The 20,246-nt window shown below is 42.3% G+C and overlaps 2 protein-coding genes across 2 annotated transcripts; one reads left to right on the top strand and one right to left on the bottom strand.

The window, feature by feature from the left end:
* Positions 1 to 714: 714 nt before the first annotated feature.
* psmc2 (proteasome 26S subunit, ATPase 2) lies at positions 715 to 4,770 on the top strand. Its single transcript, XM_063905418.1, has 12 exons — positions 715 to 907; positions 1,202 to 1,239; positions 1,613 to 1,694; positions 1,809 to 1,908; positions 2,116 to 2,247; positions 2,340 to 2,412; positions 2,529 to 2,624; positions 2,843 to 3,007; positions 3,094 to 3,181; positions 3,266 to 3,468; positions 3,555 to 3,651; positions 4,527 to 4,770. Exons 1-12 carry the CDS (start codon positions 838 to 840, stop codon positions 4,682 to 4,684), a joined length of 1,302 nt encoding a protein of 433 aa, XP_063761488.1. The 5' UTR covers positions 715 to 837; the 3' UTR covers positions 4,685 to 4,770.
* On the bottom strand, positions 4,737 to 20,170 carry slc26a5 (solute carrier family 26 member 5). Its single transcript, XM_063905417.1, has 18 exons — positions 20,020 to 20,170; positions 18,381 to 18,666; positions 17,041 to 17,180; positions 15,542 to 15,652; positions 12,464 to 12,645; positions 11,681 to 11,845; positions 11,332 to 11,567; positions 10,623 to 10,770; positions 9,779 to 9,892; positions 9,588 to 9,665; positions 9,406 to 9,501; positions 8,587 to 8,693; positions 8,223 to 8,292; positions 8,044 to 8,136; positions 7,383 to 7,481; positions 6,827 to 7,033; positions 6,171 to 6,225; positions 4,737 to 5,411 (listed from the first exon to the last, which is right to left on the bottom strand). Exons 2-18 carry the CDS (start codon positions 18,536 to 18,538, stop codon positions 5,251 to 5,253), a joined length of 2,220 nt encoding a protein of 739 aa, XP_063761487.1. The 5' UTR covers positions 18,539 to 18,666; positions 20,020 to 20,170; the 3' UTR covers positions 4,737 to 5,250.
* Positions 20,171 to 20,246: the final 76 nt, after the last annotated feature.

Below are 20,246 nucleotides of genomic sequence, written 5' to 3'. Positions count from 1 at the left end.
TACCTAACTTTAGTTCCGCTTTGATATTTTATTTATCCCAAATTAAGGAATTATTTTTCTTATTTTCACGGCAGCATTTGACAGTCAAACTACAGGAATAATTTAAACAAATCAAGATAAACATTGCAACTTAAAATTGAAAAAATATGTTTATACATATTTTCAGTAATAAGTACCTAAACATTATAAAATATGCAGAATAAATTAAAATGAGTGTTCTAGAAATAAGAATATTCTCTAATATACCAATCTTCTGAACATATACACATACGTATAAATGAATCAAAATAGAAGATAAAACAGAACCAAAAGAGTGGAAATATAAAAGTTGACCCTGAAGATACAATTCTGTAAACTATCTGGCAAATAACACACTATTGATGGGCTAAATAACAGCTAACACAATTTAAGTAGGATATTATTTACATTTAGTGTGCAAGAATGACATATTCAATTGGATATAAATATAGAATGTACAGTGAGAAGTTACAATTCCAGTAAAGAGGGACTATTTAAGTACAGTATGTGAATATTGTTCATGCTTATAGAGAAACAGCGCCTTTCCACTAGCAAATCATATATATTATTTGAATTTTTTTAAAATGTAATTAATATGTATTACCTCCAATTATAAAAGTATTATTTATATGTTTTATAAATAAAATATCATTTTAAATATATGTTACTGGTGGTGCCTCCTCAATAAATGTCCGACCTGTATTTCCGGTGACTGGCGGAAAGAAGCGGAAGTCACAAACCTGCTGTGTAATAGTTAAATTTTTAGCTGTTGAAGAACCAGCTTCTTTTTGTAGCAGACACTTTATTCTCACATTTAACATGCCGGACTACTTGGGAGACGATCAAAGAAAGACCAAGGAAGAGGCTAAAGATGACGCACCTATCAGATGTAATTCTATGAATATATTAACTATTAAAAACATTGCGTTCTTTGCTGAAAAGAAACGGCGACATTAGCTTCATGCTAACGTTAGCTCTGCTGGCTAAATGGGGTTCTTCTTTTCTACTAATGCTTTTTTAATGACTGTTTTTTGGTTCGGTAAATGTATAATGTATGCTGTGGGAAATCAGATCATATGTATTGTGTAAATGTAAGTTAATAAAATGTTATTACTCAGATAAGAGTGCTAACGGCCCAGCGACCAGTGAATGCAAACTCATTATTGTTGTTTATTTCTCACAGCTTTGGATGAAGGAGACATCGCTCTGCTGAAAACATATGTAAGTACGTCCTGAGAAAGACTAAAGCACATTAGCTTCAAAGGTGAAATTGGTTATATCCACACCAAGCACCAGATATGTTTTCTACTAGCTGCTAGATGTCATTTTCACTACTGTGTATATTTTACACTTTAATATATTCACCTTGATCTGTTCACCTCACACCTGTGCCTTTTTATTTATACCTCTCATTCTGTCTATGTATGAATATTTGATGTGTATGTATATACTCTTATTTTTATTGTTTGGGATGGTGAGACAGTGCACCTCGCTCCCTGTCTGTATCACACACAGATAGAAATTGACAATAAAGTTGACTTTGATTGTTATTATATTTATGTTGTCTAATGCGTTGCTTGCTTTTTATCATCAGGGACAAAGCACCTACTCCAGACAGATCAAACAAGTTGAAGATGACATCCAGCAGCTGCTCAAGAAGATCAACGAGCTCACAGGTGGGTGATCAAAAACATAAATGTGCTGTTACTAAACTTACGTTTTCTCAGCTGCTTGCTTTAGATGTTGTGATTGGAGGCTGAATTGTTTGTTGTGTTGTTTGACTTTGACAGGCATCAAGGAGTCCGACACCGGCCTGGCTCCACCGGCACTCTGGGATCTGGCTGCAGACAAACAGACTCTGCAGAGCGAACAGCCGCTGCAGGTTGCAAGGTAAAGAAAACTGACTGATGGTTAAAGCTCTGAATAAACAGAAGCATTGTGGCAAAAACTAGGGAAATCATTTTGGGTTATGCTTGTTTTTTGCTAAGTATCAAACTCCATAATGCTCGGAGCGCTTCATCCATAGCAGCCCACTCGTTCTGACATCTCTCCATCGATGCATGTGTCTTATACATTTCCTTTGCATCGTTTTACCAGATGCACAAAGATCATAAACGCCGACTCTGAGGACCCTAAATACATCATCAACGTCAAACAGTTTGCCAAGTTTGTGGTCGACCTGAGTGACCAGGTGGCTCCCACTGACATCGAGGAGGGCATGAGAGTGGGGTGAGTGTTATTAATGTCTCGAATATTGCGTATACATTTCACATTTCTATTGTAACAATCTTCTATATGTCATGTCCCTTCTGTCCTTCCAGTGTTGACAGGAACAAGTACCAGATCCACATCCCTCTGCCACCTAAGATCGACCCGACTGTCACCATGATGCAGGTGTGCTAATGCTCATTTTAGTCACATTTGGATTCAGTTTTAGTCATGAAGATTGCATAAAAGTGTACGATGTTTCGCAACAAGCTGTAGCAACAACTGTGCGTTCTCCTGTTTAGGTGGAGGAGAAGCCTGATGTGACCTACAGTGATGTGGGTGGATGTAAGGAGCAGATTGAGAAGCTGAGGGAAGTGGTGGAGACCCCCCTGCTGCATGTGAGTGTTCAGAGGAAGAAATCCCAGAGCTTAATCAATACCAGAGCTTTGCAGCGATTTCAATAAACAAAACATGCCGTCACTCTTCAGCTCTGTAAATAATGAGGAAAAGTTTCTCGTTTAGTTACCAGGACTAAATAAAACAGCTGTTGCATACCCTGAGAATGAGACGATGTAAGCTGATTGATCCTCCTGTCTCTCCCTCCTCTGCTCACCAGCCCGAGAGGTTTGTCAATCTGGGTATCGAGCCCCCGAAGGGTGTGCTTCTATTCGGGCCCCCCGGCACCGGAAAGACCCTTTGTGCCCGAGCCGTGGCCAACAGGACCGACGCCTGCTTCATCAGAGTCATCGGCTCCGAGCTGGTGCAGAAATACGTGGGAGAGGTGAGTGATTACAGAGACACCGGGCAGAGATTAACAGCTGTTTGATCCTGAAGGCTGATATAAGTAATTGTGTGTGTGTGGTGTAGGGAGCCAGGATGGTGCGGGAACTGTTTGAGATGGCCCGGACTAAGAAGGCCTGTCTGATCTTCTTCGATGAAATTGATGCTATTGGAGGTGAGGCTCTCTCCACTGTCACTTAAGATGCCATATGATATATAATAATAATACAAATCCCTCTCCTTTGGCTCTCCCTGCCAGGCGCTCGTTTTGACGACGGTGCCGGTGGAGACAACGAGGTTCAGAGGACGATGCTGGAGCTCATCAACCAGCTGGACGGCTTCGACCCGCGAGGAAACATCAAGGTTCTGATGGCCACCAACAGACCGGACACCCTGGACCCGGCGCTGATGAGACCCGGACGTCTGGACAGGAAGATCGAGTTCAGCCTGCCGGACCTGGAGGTGAGCGAAGTCTCCAGAGACCTATATGACATGGATCTATATGACATCATAAGTCCTACTCACCTGTGTTTGTTTTTACATTTCAGGGTCGCACACACATCTTCAAGATCCATGCTCGCTCTATGAGTGTGGAGAGAGACATTCGCTTTGAGCTGCTCGCTCGCCTCTGTCCCAACAGCACCGGTAAGACTCACAGCGGAAACCATTCTGTCCAATATCTCCTAAAAGCCTGCTCCAAAACGTCTCCCTGTAGCTCGGCTTACACTCGTTTCCTCCGCTTCCTGTTCAGAGAATCCTCCTGGCTTTTCATAACAGTTTGTTGAATGGTAAAATGTGGATCCTCTATCTGTGTTGAGCTAAATGTATTCAATGGAAGATATCAATTACTCGGTGTGTTATACTGACACAGAAAACACCTCAATACTCATTGGAGATACACTCTGAAGAAGGTACTCATTCTTTATCTTTAGTTGCTGCTTTAGCTGGTGTTTAATAATAGTGTGTTGTAGTACTGCTGTGTGGACATAAGGGGGGGGACATCTTTTTGTCCAGTGAAATTTTCTGTGATCATCCAACAAACTGTAAAATATATAACGGGTAAAAGAAGGATCTGTATAAGAGTGCCAACTGTTGTATTATAATTGTCAGCACACATTTATCACCTTTCCTTCAGATTATTGGAATTGAATTCATTATGTAGTTGTAAGTGCAAAATAAGAAGCATTTGCATAAAAATAACTTACATTTCCATCTAAACCTCAATTGTTGGAAGACCTTTTGATGTTTGTGTGGACCTGCAGGTGTTAAATGTTGTAGGTTACGTGTGTGTGGGTTGGTAAAATCAGGTATGCAGACTAATATTTAGACCAATCACACGGTTTCAAAGGTGTCTCTTTATGTCTCCTCAAAGGTTTTCCAAATGCAGTTGAACCGGTTTAGCAGTTGAACCGGTTTAGCAGCTAAACTCAGAGCCTGCACTTCCTCTTGATTGTCCTGAAGGTTGTTGTGTCAGCAGTGTCTGATGTGGTGTGTGTGGGCGGTTTGTTTGTTGTTTCCAGGAGCCGAGATCCGCAGCGTGTGCACGGAGGCCGGCATGTTCGCCATCAGAGCCCGAAGGAAGATCGCCACGGAGAAGGACTTCCTGGAGGCCGTCAACAAGGTCATCAAGTCCTACGCCAAGTTCAGCGCCACCCCCAGATACATGACCTACAACTAAGTGTGTGTGTGTGTGTGTGAGAAGCAAAAAAAAAACTGTCCTTTTCTCGTCATTCTTGTTCACTTAAAAATAAACTTTATTCCAGACTTGAGTGTACGTGATTTGTGTAAAAAGAACCACATGATGGCGACTCTTAAGGCTTCCTGTCACCTTTAAATAACAGCTTTAAAAACAGTAACGCTTCGCTGAGGAGCACAACACAAACATGACGCTGCAGACCGACAGACGATAGTGTTTTTGCTGGTTTAAATATGACACAATACAGCAGATAAATACTATCTATCAGAACACGTCTTCTCTGTAACAGTGGACACCAGCGGGATGAGGCAGTTTCATAAAGTTTCCATCACTGAACGGAAGTCATTCGAACACGGTGTTTCTCTCCCAACAACAGAAAGACTAAACAATCCCCGAGAGGAATAAGGCTGGAGGAATGTCAGCCGGGAACTAATTTCCTGATTGGCTAAAAGCTGCACTTCTCTACGTACCAGACTAAAGTGCTTCTTCAGACGCATGAGCGTCCACCTCGGCTATGAACGGTTTATCCCGACTCCAGATATCTGCCGTCACTCGTCTTGGATCTGAAGTGATTTTGCTTTGGTCGGAGCGATCGATGGATGTGAGCGTTGGCAGCGCAGCGCCGCGTCGTGGACGGTGGGGAACACCATCTCTGGAGTCATGGCCCCGGAGAAGAACTGTAAGGAGTCGAGCTCGGACAGCAGGTTCCCTGTTAGATCAAAGCAGAGAGAGGGAAATCCATATGTGTTTCTCTAGTGTCTGAGCTCCATTATAAGGAACTTCACCCTGAAATCGATCATTTTTATATAAATGATTCACACATTTTAGAAAACCTCAAAGTGAGTACAGAATCCAAAATCAGTCTTAATGAATTGAAGGGCTGCTGAGCCAAACTACATCAAAGCCTCGTGAAGAAGGAGCACGTCTCTATCACGCTCACTACTTTACTAACGCATCCATTTTCAACACTATTAAAACACAAACCTGCATGAACGAGTACAAGCCTGATGCTGTGTGTGGGATTGTATTAATAGATGTAGGTTATTCACATAGAAGGACTTCGCCTTGGTGTTTGGTGCATACTAGCACAAATGAAAAGGATTATTAAAACAGAAAAGAACTGCAATAGTAAATAAACTGGAATTTAGAATAAGAAACTACAATAAAAACACTTCAAATATACTATAAAAATATGTAAAATAGAACTATATACATTTATTAATAGAAGTACAGGAGAAATGAGATTCAACTGTAACAGCGTACGAGCTTTATATAGTTTGACTTCTTTATAGATCATTTTATTCTTTATTTGACGTCCAGGACACGCAGGAGAAAGCTGGTTTTTTTTCCAGATTTGCAGGACCATAATATAAATTGTTATTTTGAGGGTGAAGTATTCCCCTAAGGACCCTGACCACAACCCGACAGATGTAAACAAACACAGAGGAAAGTAAAGAGGACGACTCACTGCTGCAGCCGGCGATGACCACCTGAACGTCCACAGCTGCATACTCCATAATAACCTGCAGAGACAAACAGCTACTCACTGAGGGAAATACTGAAATACTACAAGCACATCTCCAGCCTCTGCATCTACACTTCCCTTGGTGATTACAAAGGATTTTTTATTCATTCAGATCTGCACGTGGTCTTCAATCCAATGCACATCCCATCCTTGGCCCTTCAACTGCTGTAAGCTAGGTCAAATCAGAGTTCACGTGTGTATTTCCAGGTCATACTAAACATGCACAGATCAGTCCCAGTGCTGTCGGAGCGTCACATTTAAACTCAAACTCATCCTACATATTTGTAAGGAGATTTCAAAGTTTGACGATGTTTTCTGTCACTACGGTTATACTGGTACAATCCTGTGAAACGCTTTTGCAACGAGGCTTCTTAAATGCAAGGATGGACAGTTTATATACGGTAAAAGACCAGGTAACGAGCATCAGGAGATACTGTTTGTACATGCATTAAGAAGAACATTGCATGAGGTGTATGGATTGCACACGTGTGGTGGGTGTGTTTGTTCCCACAGATGTCAGGAATTGATCCCGGTGAACACAGCCTTAGAGACCCTGTAGTCGTGGCAGAGTGATATTGACCCCGGTCTGTTTTAACGACCTGTTTGACGGCTTTAGCTCCCACGGAGTCGATGAAGCTGGCGGGCGTCCAGTCCAGGATGATGGAGTGCACGTCGCTGAGCGGGTGGAGGAAGGCGGCCTCCTCCGAGAGCGTTTGGCTGTCTCCGTCCCCCAGCTGGCCGTTCCCCTGCTCCTCGGCCATGTGGTTATAGGACAAAACCTCGTGGGTCACGCCCCTCTCCTTATCCTGGAACCAATCAGAGAAGGGGAAAGAGTCAACAAGCCAAACATTACTGATATTAAAGAGACTCTATTGTGCTTTTTGGAGGGCTTTCTCTTTCCTGTAGTGTGTATTATAAGTTGTAGTGCATGTAAATGGTCTGCAAAGGTAGAACTCCACAGTGACATCACTACGTAACATTAATGCACTGTAGGAGAGGGTTTTATGAAAATGACGGACAGTTTTGTGCTTTTTCTTTCCCAGTACAGACAAAGCTGAGGCCTGACACTGCACGGCAAATGCAAACATGCAGAACGCTGACTCAACAAAGCTGACCGTGCACAAACACATCCAGAGAGATAAGAGAGGAACTCACCGTGCAGCTGGTCTTCAGTGACGAGTGGTGGTGGCCGTTCGCCTTCTGCTTCCTCTGGGCTTTCCGGGCAGCTTGCATGGCCTCAGGGTTGACTCCCGTCTGTGACACATCATCAGAAGTTACTAAAGCTATTACATATCCTTTCAAATGTTATCCTGGCTGTGATTAACCTTAGATATATATATATGCTTAAAGCTTGCTATTGGTTTGTGTAAAGTGTTCAATTTTATTTAATTAGGCTTACCACTTTTCATTTCTGTTCAACTGATGTTTGTCGTGCACTTTTGGTGATCAAAACGTATGTTTTAAAAGAGAGCATTGAGCCACAGACAATCAAACAGTGTTTTTCTGAGGAATCATACGTGAAATGAAGTGAGGAAATAAAGCTTTGTGCTGGACTAGATCGACTGAAATGATCAGTTTAATCTGATGACTTCTGTAGGTATAAACACAGTAGAATACATGTATGAAAACACAACACACCATGTAGAAAAGTAGATTGTAATAAGAAATATGTGACTTGAACGAACGGCGAGCTAACATAAGTTAGGGTCTGACCAATAAAGGAGCCCCATATTCCTCTCCTCCAGAGAGGTAAATGGTCTGTTCTTTTCCCTTCTGCACAGTGTTGTATAAACACTCACACAGCGGCTGGGATTACCTTCTCCTTGAGGGCAGTCACATAAAGGTCGCAGTTAGCAAAGTAGATGGAGGAGTTGGAGTGGAAGATCTTAATCCCCTCGTATTCAGCCGCCTGGGAACCAAAGCACAAATCACCGTGAGTAACCTCCAAATGTGACATGTTGAGCAGAGTTTACGTGCTTTTCCTGCCTGACTCACCTCTTCGTACTTCTCCACATCACAGTACAGCCCGGTGCCGGGGACATGACCCAGGACAGCACTTTTAGGGCTAGAAGAGGAGGAGAAAGGTCAGTAATCACACCGATAAACACGGTAATACAGAAAGAACAAAGGCTCGTGAACTGGCTGAGGAGGGGGAATACACAAGTTCAGAAATCAAAACAACTGCTCTTTGGATCCAGAGGGCCGGATGGACACCAAAAAACGGAGACTAGATGGAAATCTGGCTCCTCTTCATGCTGGACTCACGTTAATAAATAAATACAACATATATATACTTGTGTTATAGTATTAGTAACCAAAACACACACATTTGGACTAAACACAAGCTTGTTATCGGTACCTCTGTGTCCTGTAGATGACTGTGAGTATGGCGAAAGCGAGCGCCACCAGGAGGCCGTAATCCAGCCCTAACAGGACCGACGCTACGAAGGCCACCAGCCAGATGGCCTGAGGGAGGAGAGGGAGGAAACAGATATGAAGTGAATCAACAGAGCTCCAGACACGTGACCACTTCCACATCAAGGAGAGGAAACACCAACAAGGAGGTTCACCACTGGAGGAGCCAATTAGCGCTCTGGTTATAAAAGGTAGGAACTAGTGTTGTTTGGAAGCTTCATTTTTTGTACGGTGATGGAATCAGATGCAAGTTTATTTAATGAACAGACTTGGAAACCTTAGTATCAGACTTTTTATTTACCCAACGAGCGAAAGTGTGTGTCATTTACGCTATTGAGGCGGCACCTCAGTGGCTTAAAGCGTTGGTTTAGCCTCTACAACTGGCATTAAATAAAACATCATACCGTAAGCGCTATAAGAGAACAGTTTGGCATGTTTTAAAAAGGATCTGTTTGCTCTTCTAGCCTCCGGTACATGGTTCAGGTTCAACAAATAGGACTTAGACTGGCTTCATCCCTGAAGTCAAACACTGCTCTGAACACACAACTAGGACAAAATGCAACAGCGCTATTATGAACTGATTCAATGAAGGGATGCAGAATCTCACTTCCTGTCTGTTTTGTATATTTTAGAAAGCCTTTAATGCACCGTTTAGTTTCCCTGCAAAGGCATTTAAGGGATTCTGTTCTATCCTGTTTTAAAAATGGGATGAAATATTTAAAATGCAACATATGTATAGAGTCTACGCTCGTTGTTGACTTACCAGTTCGATCCTGCTGGTCCTCCAGAGAGCAGGAATATCTCGGATCTGTTTGAACATGCCCAGCAGGTTCACCATGATGATGGCCGCCAGCGCCGTCTGTCACGCAGAGCAGAAAGATAAAGCATGAGGGAGAAACAAACAGGAAGCTGGGGAGGAAATAAAAGCGTTGTGGCTTCACCCACCTGAGGTAGAGGCTGGAAGACGAAACCGATGGCCACTACCACCAGCAGCACCATGAGAGACGCCAGCAGCCCCGCGATCTGAACACACACACGTCCAAAACTGTGTCAGAATCATGCTGTGTGTGTGTGTGTGTGTGTGTGTGTGTGTGTGTGTGTGTGTGTGTGTGTGTGTGTGTGTGTGTGTGTGTTACCTGTGTTTTCCCCCCTGTGCTCTCCTGCACCAGGCTCCTGGACATGGAGCAGGTGATGGCGAAGGTGTGGAAAAAGGAGCTGATGAAGTTACACAGACCGAGGGCGATCAGCTCCTGGAAGCAAAACACAACACAGTACATTCAGCGGGGGTGCACTGGAGCTTAAACAACCCACCAAACCACGAGTCAGAGGGCAGATGATGACAGTAGAGAACCAGAGCGAACCACAGTTAACCCTGTTCTCACTTTCAGGTACTATGTACAACAGGTAATTGTTCAGCATTGGAAACGAGCTAATTAAGACGTCTGAGTTTCAGCTTGAGTCACATATTGATCAGCAATATGTCTGAAGTCTTTGTCCTGCACATGCTCACATATAAAAAGCCCCACCAGCATTATATAATGAACTTTCTCTAACCCCCTGCTTCCTGTTTTATAGGAAAGGAAGCAGATTCCTCCCTTACATGGAATCTGAGTAACGAGCTGTTGTGTAAGCTGCTGACACGGTCGCCCTGTTCACTCCGTCACTGTTCACACGGTGGGAGAGAAATCTGTCTCCCTGCTTTAATGTTCAGAAAGCTGTGCTGCAACTCCTATTTTCACCCTCTGTCTGAAACCAGAGCCCAGTCTGCTCTGATTGGTTAGCTGGCCTGGCTCTGATGTGATTGGTCAACTTGCTTAGAGATGTCCCGCCCTCTTAGATTATCACGTACAATGTGCGAGTGTTCCGTAGTGATGTCATTGTGTTCCGGAATACCCCCAAAAGGCTTAACAAGACCTCTTTAATTGCACTGCCCTTTAAAATAAAATGTCTTTGAGCTCGTTAGCACCCCCCGAGACTCACCTGGTTGCCGTCCACTTTGTAGCCGTGCTTCAGGGCGAAGATCTTGGCGAGGGAGATGCCCATCGAGAATCCTACAATCGCAACAGCAAAGGAGTCTGTGACCAAACGGGGTAACAGAGAGAAGTCTGGGGCGGCAGGAGCGAGGAGCCTGGGGACACAGGAGAGAGAAATCGTTCTGTTCTGAGGGTTCCTTCAATGGCTGGAAGAAGAAGGAGGAGGAGGAGAAGGAGAAGAAGAAGGAGAAGAACAAGAACAACAAGAAGAACAAGAACAAGAACAAGAAGAACAAGAAGAACAAGAACAAGAAGAAGAAGAAGAAGGAGAAGAACAAGAAGAACAAGAAGAACAAGAAGAAGAGCCTGAAACTACAACACTAGAACAAGTAAATACATAGATAAATGTAATTCTTACAAATATTTAGAGATATATATATATATATATATATATAAATAAATATAATAAATAAATAATAAATAAATAATAAAATAATAAATAATAAATAATAAATAAATATATAGATGTAAATTAATTGATTAAATAAAAAATAAATAGAGGTATAGAAAATATATGAATCAGTTAATACATAAATAAATACTTTAATATTTTAATAAATACAACAGATACACAAGTAAGTAAATAAGTAAATGAATAATAACACTCAGTACAGTAATAACAGTACCATACAGTTTAATGTATTACTGTTCCGTACCCGCTCGGTATCTTCCCCACCACGTCCACCCTGTAGTCGTCCGACAGGGACATCCCGTACGAGACGCCGGTCGACACGATGACCACGATGATCTCTCCGGGGATGGGGATGGGCAGTTTCTTCTTGAAGCGCTCGTTGAGGTCTTTGACGGCGTACAGGAACACGATGCACACCAGGCCCATGATGAGAGTGGAGACGTTGGTGCTCGTGATGTCGCTGAACACCGCCTGGATGCTCTGGAGGAAGAGCGACACCAGGAAGGAATCAGAAACAGAAACTGACAAGTAGGTTTACACATACAGGGAATTTGCCTTGGTGTATTTGACGCACTGACTGTGTCTAAACTCACAAAAAGAGCTGAGAGGGGTCCACTGAAGCGCGGGGTTTTGACCCCCAGCAGGTACTTCAGCTGAGAGACCACGACGTGCACCGCTGCTGCTGTGGTGAAGCCTCGCACCAGGGGTTCCGTGAGGTAGATCGCCACAAAACCAAACCTGAGGAGACCTAAGACTACCTGGAACAACATTCAGAGAGAAACAAAGACGGACGTCAGGGGATAAGAACACGCTGCAGAATCAAGGTGCTGATACGTCAACAGAGACTCAGACCTCCTGCTGCTTTGGGTAAACAATGATCTTTTTTTTACAGCGTGAGAAGATTTCAGCAGCCTCCAGTGAGGAGTTTTAACCAAACAGACCAAATCAAAAGCTCTGTTATGGTTACTCATAACACTCTCACAAAGAGCCCTGAATTTCTGTAATGCTTTACAAATACTTAACACATTCAAAGCCTAAAAATAATATTTCAATATGTCCTAAATAAGTAAATAAATAGATAAATTAATAATCAAATAAATAATCTAATAAATAAATATATAAGTAAATAAATAGATGGATAAATTAATGAGCAAATAAATAAGTAGTTAAATAGATGGATCAGTAAATAAATAATAACACACAGCCGAAATAAACAATGAAATAGACTCTCTGGCTCCGGTAAAGAAAATGTGCCAAGTCTTTCTAAAGCCTAAAGTATCGTACAAGAAGCCAGTGATGTAATTATTGATACAGGTGTGCGAATAAACAGCATGTTCTAGTCTCTGTCTCTCTGAGGTTCTGGTTCCAGTACTGACCTGGATGATTCCCACCAGCGTAGTGAGCACCACGGCCACCTGAACCCTGCGGGCGTCCCGGGCCTCCACGTCCAGGACGGCAGACGCGTTGGTACCGTTGACCGGGGGGAAGTAAAACATATCGTCCGGGGCCTCCCTCACTACCACACCCCCGATCATCAGACTAATCACTGCGAAGGTACCTGCAGAACACACACACACACACACACACACACACACACACACACACACACACACACACACACACACACACACACACACACACACACACAGTTGAGTAAAAGTACACTATTTACCTTTTAAATGTAGTGGAGTAGAAGTATGAAGTAGCATTAAAGGGACATACTCAAGTAAAGACCTTAAAATTGTACTTAAGTACTTCCCGTCTCTGCTGGGGGAAATACTTCACCTTTCAAAGCTTGGGTACAGTTTCATGAAGCTGTAACGGTTTCATGAAGAACCTCTTTAAGTGAAAAGGTTATTTGCCCAGCTCTTGAACGGCAGCCCAGCTATTCCCTCTCACTCTCTGCCAGGAGGTGAAGGATCCTCAAGAACACAGCTAGAGACTGGGTCAGTTTGTCGTGCCCATTTGGTCTTAGAGGTTAGAGCTGAATTACGAATGGCTTGAAGCCCTTTTCTTGGAAAGCAAGTGTTCAGATGGCTGGGAGGGAGAGTGGAGTGGTACGGACATTTCAATATCTCTACAGACTTGCGGAATAACCTACATCCCACTTTGAATAAGAATTCCTTCACCCTCAAAAACATGGTTAAAATTCAAGACGTTTTCATGTAAATTATGGGTTAGAATTCTTTACATTAATGCAGATTTTCCAGTTCTTCCTTTGTGTTGTTTATAAATATTTGTACATTATATTCTGCACACACGACACCTATTGCACCCTTCATCCATGCCGCGAGACGACTCCCTCTTCAGTAACTCTGAGGTTTCATCCATTGACATTTTAGTTGCCGATACTCTGGCCAGGAAAATCATGACGTGACATTTTCTTTAGAATAAGTGGATAGTTAAATGAGCTGTACCCGCTGTGAGTCGGCAGTTTAAGCTCCTTAATAAACGTTTCACGGGTGTGGAACGCAACCTGGGTGTGTACAGAACGGTGGCTTGTTGATTAAACTTCCGTATTAATAGGAAGGGCAGGAAGTATCAGGAACATTACACAGACTCTGATTCTTATTCCACTGTGGGGATGTACACCTATTTGTATAGAGTGTGTGTTTGCTTTGCATTTAAGCTGAATAAACGTGTCATGACTCCTGGGCGAACTCTCCTATCAGCCTCAGGATAATGTGGAGCAAACACTGGAGTCAAACATCATGTCTGAGTTATAGAAATATTTCACCTACGCTCCACTGAGGGCCGTGCTGGGTGCTGTGCAGTATCATGGTGACCAGGGGGTCATGCACTTTCAATGTGTGTGTGTGTGTGTGTGTGTGTGTGAAAAGGTCATTTGGCCAGCACTTGAACAGCAGCCCAGTTTTCCCCCTTCAGTCTCTCTCTATTTGCATGATATCAAATGTATTTGAAACCATGTCAACTCAGAGCTGCAGTTTACATATTTCAGCCGGTAAAATAGAACGTTTGACAGACATAACAACAGCTAAGTGTGTGTGTGTGTGTGTGTGTGTGTGTGTGTGTGTGTGTGTGTGTGTGTGTGTGTGGGGGGGTCATTTGGCCAGCACTTGAACAGCAGCCCAGTTATTCCATCTCCCTCTGTGCTATAAATGAAAGGATCATCATGTGCACACACAAAAAAACAGACACCAAATGAAACGTGCAGCCTGCAACTACTTCCTCTTAACAACTGCAGATCTATTTTAAATGTATTTTAATCACGATTAGGCAGGTTTAGTTTGTGCTGCCCATGGTCAGAAGGACTCATATCTCAGAGCTGACATCTGAGATCACTGGGAGCTCTCTCTAGGCGTGGGGAGGGCAGACTGAAATTGCGCAATCCTGCATCTCAAGTCAGCTGAGGACACGATCATCAAATATAAAGGGACAACAACACACCTCTGTGTCACGGTTAAACATTCCTTTAGTGGTAATATTGTGTCACAAAATAACAAAGAGGCAAGTTTGTTAATGTTTTCCCTGTCTCAAACAACTCGGTATGTAATTATTCAAACACGGGGTTGGATATTTATGGGACAGTTGGCCAACTCAAGGTCTGGGTTGCTTCACAAGTGGTGAACATGAGGGATGTTGAAAGAGTTTTTGCATTTCTAAAAGCAAACACAAGACAGTGTTAGGAATAATTCAATAGTGTGTTCATCCCTTACATTAACTACAATAGTTAGCATTCGAAGTTAACTAGCTTATAGTAGTAAACAAAAGCAGCTCTGGGGGTTCATCATTAACTAACTATTTATAATGGTACACTTTCGGTACCGTATCCCTTTACTGTGCGGCGGCTGCCTCTGGATGCTATCAGAGCTTTTGCATTAGCATTAGCATCTCTCTCCTTCTCTCTAGCCAACATTTAGCAAGGTAGCATCATGTTTGCAGGACACACTGGTTCCTCCTCATCCTAAATAAAGTGATTGTTGTATCGTTAAATCATCCTATACTTCACAATACAAATAAGATTGATAGCTAAGGAGCCATCGTGTATTTCTCCAGCGACTTACAGCTAGCTCTACACTGAAATACTTAGTGTAACTTTGACGCTTTGATACAAGCCATTTCAGTCATTTTTTAACCAATTGGAGCATAATAATCTGCCTAGCAACAGCTGATGAGAGCTGTGGTTTTCCTTTCAGCCGGTTAAATGAAGTTCTATCAGGAAGACTGCCTGGTACTCTCTCTTTCACATCTTCTGTCTCACTCACTCGCTGCCTCAGCTCAACCAATCAGATTCGCCTCATGTCCCACGAGCCGATCACAGAGCATCATTCAACCCCATTCACCTCCAGTTCATTATAGGTGAAGCCCAGAAGGACCCCTCATCAATCCAGATCTTCATTACTCCCTCCAGCTCCTCACCACCACCAGTGTGTAGACCCGAGGGGGGGGGGGTTCACCTTCAAAGCAAACCTTCCTTTATGTGTTATTCTCACCTACTGATATGTGTCTGGACGTCCCGAAGAAGGTGTAGAGTAGGACGGGGTAGAATGAGGAGTACAGGCCATAGACTGGAGGCACAGCAGCCAGCATGGCGTAGGCTAGACCTGTGAAGAGGAGAGGAGAGGAGAGGAGAGGAGAGGAGAGGAGAGGAGAGGAGAGGAGAGGAGAGGAGAGGAGAGGAGAGGAGAGGTGAGGAAGGAAGGAGAGGAGAGGAGAGGAGAGGAGAGGAGAGGAGAGGAGAGGTGAGGAGAGGAGAGGAGAGGAGAGGAGAGGAGAGGAGAGGAGAGGAGAGGAGAGGAGAGGAGAGGAGAGGAGAGGAGAGGAGAGGAGAGGAGAGGAGAGGAGAGGAGAGGAGAGGAGAGGAGAGGAGGAGAGGAGAGGTGAGGAGAGGAGAGCAGAGGAGAGGAGAGGAGAGGAGAGGAGAGGAGAGGAGAGGAGAGGAGAGGAGAGGTGAGGAGAGGAGAGCAGAGGAGAGGAGAGGAGAGGAGAGCAGGGGAGAGGAGAGGAGAGGAGAGCAGGGGAGAGGAGAGGAGAGGAGAGGACAGGAGAGGGGAGAGGAGAGGAGAGGAGAGGAGAGGAGAGGAGAGGAGAGGAGAGGAGAGGAGAGGAGTTAAAATAAATGTTACAGTGCCAGAAGCTGAGCGATTGCGTCAGAGCTGCAGAGATACCAAAACAAAGACAGTGTGAATCTGAACACAGACCCTCCGGAGCCGGCAGCTGGACTTTCACACAGAGCCCGGTGAATGTGGCTTGAGGCTATTGAACAACGCTGAGAAACACTTAACATTTGGGGCGTTATTAATCTGTGTTTCAAGCTTTCAAAGATGCGTGGGTGACACGTGAACTACGGCGTAATGCTGCATGGATGCATCAATGATTATCAATAAAATATCATCCATGGGAAAATATAAGAGGCTCTATCTTTAAATCATCACCTCCATCTTAAAGATCCAAACAGTGCTTTAACAGGAAAATGAGGCACTTTGCAGTAAACCACAGCTCCATCTTTTATGTTTCTTGTAAAGAAGGAGCAGACTTTTGTTAACACAAACATGTGAAACTGTTTATTTGACTTGTTTTTGTGTGTTGACTTAAGAAAAATGTAACTGCTTGTGTTAATGAGTCCAGAGATTTGACTCATTATCCCACCGTATGAAACTGGTGTTATATTTGTACTGTTGTCATTTATGCACCTGTTCTAATCTCCCAGACCAGACTTAAAACCGTGTCATGTCGAATTGTGTTCAGACTGATATTCGTGTGCATGTATATGGGAAGCGTCTTTTCGGTCTCCCTGTTTGTACCACACACACACACACTCAGTAATGGAGTTGATGTATTACCATGGACTGGTTGTCCAAAGATTTGATGTCAAATGTTATGGTGATGACCCGCCCAAACGACCTGCATCAGTAGGGAGATTTTCTCCTGCCGTAAATGTCTCAAGTGTGTAAAAGTTTACTGGAGAGATGTGTGTGCATGTCTCACTGACCCTGAGGGAGCTGCACGACGCCGGTGCTGAGCCCCGACACCACGTCTGAAAACAGGAACTCCTTCACCGGGTAGGACGGCAGCCAGGTGAGAATCGGCAGGAAGCTGAACACCGCCGCCTTGGCTCTCTGAGATGAACACCTGAGGAACAAGACGAGTGGATTTACTCTTCAGGAATTATAATGGACGGGTACTATTGTGTAGATTGTGTCATTTCTATTTTTATCTGTAATACTTTATGCATGCTTCTTGATTAATATTGAGCTACTTGGATGGATGGATGGATGGATGGATGGATGGATGGATGGATGGATAGACAGACAGATAGACGTCCTTTATGTAAATAATAAATATATATAAAGTACAGATCACTTTAACTGTAATCCCTATGAGTCGTTTCCAATGTATTTCTGACTCACTTATAGCCAGCCTAGTCTTTAAATAGCCCTGTTTGAGTGACCAATAGTCCAAATATATCTGATTTCCAGTCACATTTCACAAAGAAAAAGCACATATTCTTTTATTTCAACAACTGGATGTCAGATGTTTGGCATTTTCGCTTAAAAGACGATGTAAATTATGACTCAAAATAATATGTTTTAGATATTTTACTGGCTTTAACATCCAAATTAGGTTCAGTATGAGTTGAATTTACAATATAAACTCAATTAAGGCATGTAGGAAAACGTCCTTGTTGACTTAAGTGGATAAACCGATCTTATTCCATGGATAGCAGGACCGATCCAGAGGTTAAGAGGTCAGGAAAGCTAAAGAAGTTAAGGTAAACACCTTCTGTTTTTGAATCAAATCTTAAAACCGACCTCTTCTAGACATCGACCGATGCTTTTATCGGTGTCTATTGTTTTAACTATACAGCTTTTATTATTTAAACCCCTCCCTTTTTTGAATTACTTTATGGTTTGTGAGATGAGCTGAGTGACTTCATGTGTTTTACTTAAATAAATAAAAACTCATTCAAAAAAAGTATTACACCAAATGTAAATAAATCAAAGAAACTAAAAACTTTATATAATAATAAAATAATAATAAAAATATAATAATAATAATAATAATAAAATAATAATAATAATAAAAATATAATAATAATAAAATAATAATAAAATAATAATAATAATAATAATAAAATAATAATGATAATAAAAATATAATAATAATAAAATAATAATAAAATAATAATAATAATAAAATAATAATAAAATAATAATATTAAATAATATTTTCTTCAGTTTTTTACTTCTCATTATGACAAACTGCAGTGTGTTAAAGTTAAAGTGGAGGGTTGTGCCCAAAAGAGAGAAGACCTTTTGTATATAAACTCACCTGAAGTGCTGCGCCAGCCTCTGTCGGAGGGTGCTGGAGTTCTCCCTGGGTTTGAGAAGCGATGAACGTATGACAGCTTCATCGTAAACCGGACGCTCGATCCTATACATCAGCTGGGACTCTGCATCCTCCCCGGCGGCGGCTTCTTCCTGCTCCATAACACAGGCTGGAGTTCGGATCGAATAAGTGTGTGTGTGTGTTTCTCTGCCGATTCGATTATCTCACACACTTCATCTTCTTCGTCACACGGTATATCTTCATTCCTCTCAGTCTGCACTTCCTGTTTCTGCAGAGAAGGAAACAGTGATTCATAATGTTGAAACACTATCTGATGCTCTTCAGGCATGATAAGAGGACGGGGAGGGGTTCACAGACTCAGGATTTCTTAAATAAGCCTAGCACTGCGTTCAAAGTATTTTATAATTTGTTATTTTATGGTTTTATTTCATTTTATTTGTATTTTACACTCTATCTTGTCCTTTTTCCTGTAATCGTATCTATCTTGAAGTACTGTCCTTGTGCAAGGTCTGATGTGTTTTGCTAAGGTACAGTATGTGGACTGCAAGTAGAGCAAATGTTTGATCAAGAGGGTTAGCCTTACGAAACATTAACCAGTAAATAAAAAGAGTACAGTGCTGATGTTCAAGTGCAGACATAAGGAGCTATTGTTAAACTTTAACAGAAAATAGATCACAAACTTGTCTATGTCTGACTTCATGGTCAATTAAAGTTAACCCTGTCACCTCTACATGAATGCATCTGCATAAATGGGTGGTGCCAACAAATAGCCCGTGCTTTTTTATTTATTATTTAATGTAATATGTGTTAAATGTGATGTTAAAAGCTACGTTCAGACGCGAATGGCGTACTTTTACTCACACTTTGTGTGTATAAAAACACATATATGCTGATCCGGTACAAAGCAGTACTGTAATACGAATCTGCACAGTATCTCAAGTATCTAAATGTGACGAACTGCAGTACTAAAATGCTCTTACATGTGTATTTAATGGAAGTGTAGGCTACATTTTAATGGAAATATTTAACTGGACATATAACATTCACACTGTTTACATATGTAATATTCCACTCAACTGTATATATTATGTGAGGCTCTCTAATGCTTTTCCATTTCTATCTGAGATGTTTGTACTTTTAGAATAGTTTGTTTTCCAGTCATTTCTAATTATGAACACAGCCTTTTGGTTTATGCTGCTGCACCGTAAAAATAAGTCCCAGTTTAGTAGCTCTTATCTTATCTGATCTCTATCTTACTCATTTTACTTCAGGAAATGTACCATGTGAAAATACTCAAGTAAAGTACACGTGCCTCCAAATAGTACTTAAGTACAGCACTTGGGTAAATGTACTTAACACCACTGACCGAGACACACACTTATATAGTATATTAAGTATACTCTGTTGTTGTTGATTGTTTGTATGTTTGTGAATCAGATCTCTGACGCACTATTACCGACTTCACGTTTACATTACCTAACTAACGCGATATAAATAAAAGTGGTTAGTGAACACATTTGAATTGAGAGGAAGAAAGGGGGAAAGATTTAAAAAACGACCATTTCTCCTGCTTTTCTTCCCACAGCGTTAAGCTAACATGAAGATGCTAGTCAGGACTCACCTCCGTACTCCAGCTCCTTAAGGGATGCTGACCGTGAAGGAGAATAGAAGGTTATAAACGGACCTCTTCGGCTAAAGTGCAACGAAGATGTCCTTCGATAACAGTAGCTGCAAACCTGTTAAAATACAAAGATGTTCTCCGCATGGAGAGGATTGATTACTCTAAGAGAAATTCCGTTTCCACCTTCCGGTCTAAAAAAGATAGACGTTGGTTCCCGCGCATGCGCT

The sequence above is a fragment of the Eleginops maclovinus genome, chromosome 17 (assembly GCF_036324505.1).
Source record: "Eleginops maclovinus isolate JMC-PN-2008 ecotype Puerto Natales chromosome 17, JC_Emac_rtc_rv5, whole genome shotgun sequence".
Classification (NCBI taxonomy): domain Eukaryota; kingdom Metazoa; phylum Chordata; class Actinopteri; order Perciformes; family Eleginopidae; genus Eleginops; species Eleginops maclovinus.
This window is presented reverse-complemented; position numbering and strand designations above follow the sequence as displayed.